This window comes from Penaeus chinensis, unplaced genomic scaffold, assembly GCF_019202785.1.
Source record: "Penaeus chinensis breed Huanghai No. 1 unplaced genomic scaffold, ASM1920278v2 CTG_6648, whole genome shotgun sequence".
NCBI lineage: Eukaryota > Metazoa > Arthropoda > Malacostraca > Decapoda > Penaeidae > Penaeus > Penaeus chinensis.
The window spans coordinates 42,526-47,257 of NW_025918499.1; the positions used below are offsets into that span (position 1 = coordinate 42,526).

The 4,732-nt window shown below is 29.8% G+C and overlaps 2 protein-coding genes across 2 annotated transcripts; both read right to left on the reverse strand.

The window, feature by feature from the left end:
- Positions 1 to 416: 416 nt before the first annotated feature.
- LOC125024838 (deoxyuridine 5'-triphosphate nucleotidohydrolase-like) lies at positions 417 to 857 on the reverse strand. The gene has a single exon (XM_047612609.1). The coding sequence runs from the start codon at positions 855 to 857 to the stop codon at positions 417 to 419; it is 441 nt and encodes a 146-aa protein (XP_047468565.1).
- Positions 858 to 3,360: 2,503 nt separating this feature from the next.
- On the reverse strand, positions 3,361 to 3,912 carry LOC125024839 (DNA fragmentation factor subunit alpha-like). The gene has a single exon (XM_047612610.1). The coding sequence runs from the start codon at positions 3,910 to 3,912 to the stop codon at positions 3,361 to 3,363; it is 552 nt and encodes a 183-aa protein (XP_047468566.1).
- Between the last annotated feature and the right edge of the window lie 820 nt (positions 3,913 to 4,732).

Consider the following 4,732-nt stretch of genomic DNA (forward strand, 5'->3'; position numbering starts at 1 on the left):
TAAAATCTCCGGTTAACGAAGATATGCAATTGAATGAATCGTTAACGAATAATAATAATAATAATAATAATAATAATAATAATAATAATAATAATAATAATAATAATAATAATAATAATAATAATAAAACAAATAATTTATATACTAATAATGTTCAATATATAACACTCTTAAAGGATTATTCTTTATGTTTACATACTAAGAAGGCTTTTCAAGAAACACATCGATATTTAAAAGATTTATTTAGAACATTGTATAAGTAAGAATATAATATAATAAATAAACGAATATATATATAGTAGTTTAAATTATCCCTTATATGATTATATAGTTATAATAGTTAAAGTATCTATAGTTTGATAGGTTATAATATATGTTAATAACAACTACTATATGATACACATATATATAATTCATTAATGTTTGCCTGTAGATCCATAGCCTCCTTCATCACGCTCTGTCTTTGTCAGTTCTTCAACTTGTTCTATGTCGGGATATATAATTTTTTCACAGATCAGTTGAGCAACACGATCACCCTTCTTTACTTTATAATCATTTTTGGCATGGTTAAACAAGATTATGCCAACATTACCTCTGTAATCTCTATCTATTACACCAGCTCCCACATCAAGATGGTGCTTCCATGACAGACCAGATCTTGGTGCAATCCTACCATAACACCCTTCAGGAAGTTCTACCTGAATATCTGTCTTTATGAGGGATTTCCCATTAGCCGGAATTGTCAGGTCATAAGCGCTGCATAAATCAAACCCGGCAGCACATTTTGAACCTTTTAAGGGCGTGAAAGCATGCTCAGTCAATTTTTTAAACTTTAGCACATTTTTCAATTCTGACATGGTGGAAGAGTCGCACGCGCGCATATATATGTATGTGTTACTCTCGCTGCAACGGCTAGTGAAATGTTTTTTAAAGACTAATTGGTGAATATATATATATATATATATATATATATATATTCATATTATTAAAAAAAAAATAATAAGGAGATATTTCATATATTTTATTCTTAATTTCATTTTGTGGTGGTAATAATAAATATGTTGATATTTTAAAAGATTTATTTGGAACATATTAGTTTATTAAAGCTAGTTAAAGCTAGATTATATATAATAAACATTAAAGCTAGATTATATATAATAAACATTACGATATGTAATAAACATTATAATAAAACCTTAATATTATATAATAAAACCTTAATATTGTATAATAAAACCTTAATATTATATAATAAAACCTTAATATTATATAATAAAACCTTAATATTATATAATAAAACCTTAATATTATATAAAACCTTAATATTATATAATAATACCTTAATACTATATACAGATAATTATATAATTAGTTTATAAAATATCTATAATTAACATTTATATATATTGATAGAGTTATATTATTATTTACTAGTAATACAATAGACACAATGATAAGGATCTCAAAGATTTTAATAACTCTTAACGAGTTGCTTGGTTAACGAGTTGCTTGGTTATATATAATATATAAGCATTTTGCTGAGATAATCTTACATTATTTTGATATTCCTTTTCCAATTGTGTTTTCAAGCACTTAATCATTTGTTGATAGTTCTCTGAACGGGGAATAGCCGTCTCTCCGACTGCTACAGAAGACGATGACTCATTTTGTTGGTAGTTCTCTGAACGGGGAAGAGCCGTCTCACCGACTGCTACAGAAGACGATGACTCTTTTTGTTGGTGGTTATCTGAACGGGGAAGAGCCGTCTCACCGACTGCTACAGAAGACGATGACTCTTTTTGTTGGTGGTTATCTGAACGGGGAAGAGCCGTCTCACCGACTGCTACAGAAGACGATGACGATCCAACTGTTGCATCTGGTATGGTTGAAGTCTGTTGAGATATATTAGGATTTGTTTGAGGCATCTGCTTCCCTCTTCTTATGATCATTTTCCCTCTCCTTCTCAAGTGATTTCTCCACCACCTCCGTCTCCTCTCCTTACTCGTCTCGAATCTATGATTGAAGCCATATCCACTCCATCTCCTCTCCCTACCCGCCTGGAATCTATGATTGAAGCCATATCCAGGGTCTCTATATTTATGGTGAGTCGATGACCAGGCATATCTGCCATCCCTACGAACATCAATTGTCATGTTGTTCCATTGATAGGGAGCTTCAATAATTAGGTCGTCCATTTGAGAGGGTGTTGGAGAAGGCTGTGGAATGACCTGCTGATGGGGGTATGGGTGTAATATCAGCAGCAGTTATGTCTGATACCTCGGGGAAGTTAATATATATATATATATCAGGACTATTACGAGAAAGTTTACAAGAAAATATAAAATATATCTTCCACTTTCTGTCCCCACGAGACAGAACTGGTATAGTGAGAGCGTTGTCTACTCTTTATATGCAACAGACACGTATCTAAGACCGGAAGTGAAAGTTGCCACATTATGTTTTGTCTCTTTTATATATAGAACAGAAACGTATATTGTCGCTATAATAGTAAATCGAAACGCCCCTTATTATGTTCTGAAAAAACATATTATGTTATATATATATATATATATATATATATATATATATGACCAAACTATAATAATATAATATACAATTTCTAACCCTCAAGCGAAATAAAGATTTCATTTAATATATGACCAAACTATAATATATAATATACAATTTCTATCCCTCAAGCGAAATAAAGATTTAATTTAATATATGACCAAACTATAATGTATAATATACAATTTCTATCCCTCAAGCGAAATAAAGATTTCATTTAATATATGACCAAACTATAATATATAATATACAATTTCTATCCCTCAAGCGAAATAAAGATTTCATTTAATATATGACCAAACTATAATATATAATATATAATTTCTATCCTTCAAGCAAAATAAAGATTTCATTTAATATATATATATATATATATATATATATATATATATATATATATATATATATATATGACCCATATTTTATATATTTGTCTGAATTAACTTTTATGTATAAACGACTGCGTCATATATATATATATATTTACAGATTTCATATTTTATAATTTTCAATTTCTTTAATTTCTTTAATATACATCTATCAAGCTATATTTTTTTCTTAAAACTACTTTTCTTAATTTTTTAATATTTTTAATAATAAATATATGATACCGATGTTTTGACATTTGGGTTCAAATGTATTCTTTATAAACCACTTCACCTTGAGTCATTTCAGATATAAGATACTTCTGTATTTAATATTTTAAAAATATCAATGGGATTCACAATCTTACTACTGAAAATGGGCTTTCCTTTATAAAGGTTTAGCGGCTGAAAGAACAGCACATTTAATTTATGTATCATTACCCTTTAAATGTTCCTTCAGAAGGTCAACTAATTCCATTGCTTCTGCTTCTTTCTTCTTCTTAACATAAAATTCAATACATAACTCCTGCAACTGTAGGGAAGAATCTGAGGTCTGTTTAGGCAGTTCCAAAGAGCTTATATTTGCATCTTTGATGACCTCTAGGTCAGACAAGCTTAGCAATGCAACTGATGCAGGATTTTGTTCCAATGATTTGAGGAGATTGACTGCCCTCTCTTCGTCTCCCATCGGACCATTTATTTCATCAGATACAAACAGCAAGTTGCTTGGTACTGACAGTGGAGAAGGATGCCGTGCCTCATCAGCTGCTAGGAAGATGAGTTTGGTATCAGGTGCCAGATTCTCCCAGTAAGCATCATCGACAACAGTGCCATCTTCTTCCAGTACTACAGTTAAAGTGCTAGTATCTTGTATACCTAGCTTTGCTGCACCTTTCTCTATGACATCCTGAAAGCCGTTGGCAACAACTCCATATCGACGTTTTCTGTCTTGTGACCATATTCTAATTGGCTTCTTCATTATCCTGTATTAAAAAAATTAGAATGTTGTATATAAATTTATTCTAAGAGGCCATGAAGCTTGTATCATAACCTAAAAAAAAAAGAGGAGTTGAAATATAGAAAATGTTTACAAAGCAATCACCCAAACCAAATATAAATAAAATATGTAATTTATAATATATAAACTTATATATGTTAGCGAAATAGAAATATCAATATATATACACACACACACATATATATATATAATATATAATCATAAATAAATAGAGGATATAAATAATATATTATATATATACGTGTATATATATATATATATATATATATATATATATATATATATATATAATATATATATATAATCATTAATACTTCGTTCCAACTTATTCTTAAAAAAACTCAAACACTACAATACCTTATTCACATCACTCCTAAAATCACCAAGAGAAAAGAAATGGAATATATTTTAATACTTTGACAGGATAGTGCTAGCGCAGGTGTACACCGCACAGGTATATATATGCGTCTGCATTACTCTCTAACAGTGTCAGTTTATATATCCCGCTTGATGGGTATGAATTGCAGGTTACAGGAGAAAAATGAAAGTTTAGTTGATACATGCAAGTCACGTAAAATCAAGCACCACTAAATGTCAAGTCATAACCGCAATTCTCTTGCAGAGAAAAACTAAATGTCAATGTCATCGAGTAAAAGTATTCCGAGTTAAATCGAAATGTCATTATTATACACGTATACCCTCTTCGGAGAAAAATGAAAGGTTAGTTGATATGTGCAAGTCACGTAAAATCAAGCACCACTAAATGTCAAGTCATAACCGC

What these genes read in the sequence shown, in the direction of transcription:
- LOC125024838 (XM_047612609.1), bottom strand. Translation starts at nt 857, where the DNA reads ATGTCAGAATTGAAAAATGTGCTAAAGTTTAAAAAATTGACTGAGCAT.
- LOC125024839 (XM_047612610.1), bottom strand. Translation starts at nt 3,912, where the DNA reads ATGAAGAAGCCAATTAGAATATGGTCACAAGACAGAAAACGTCGATAT.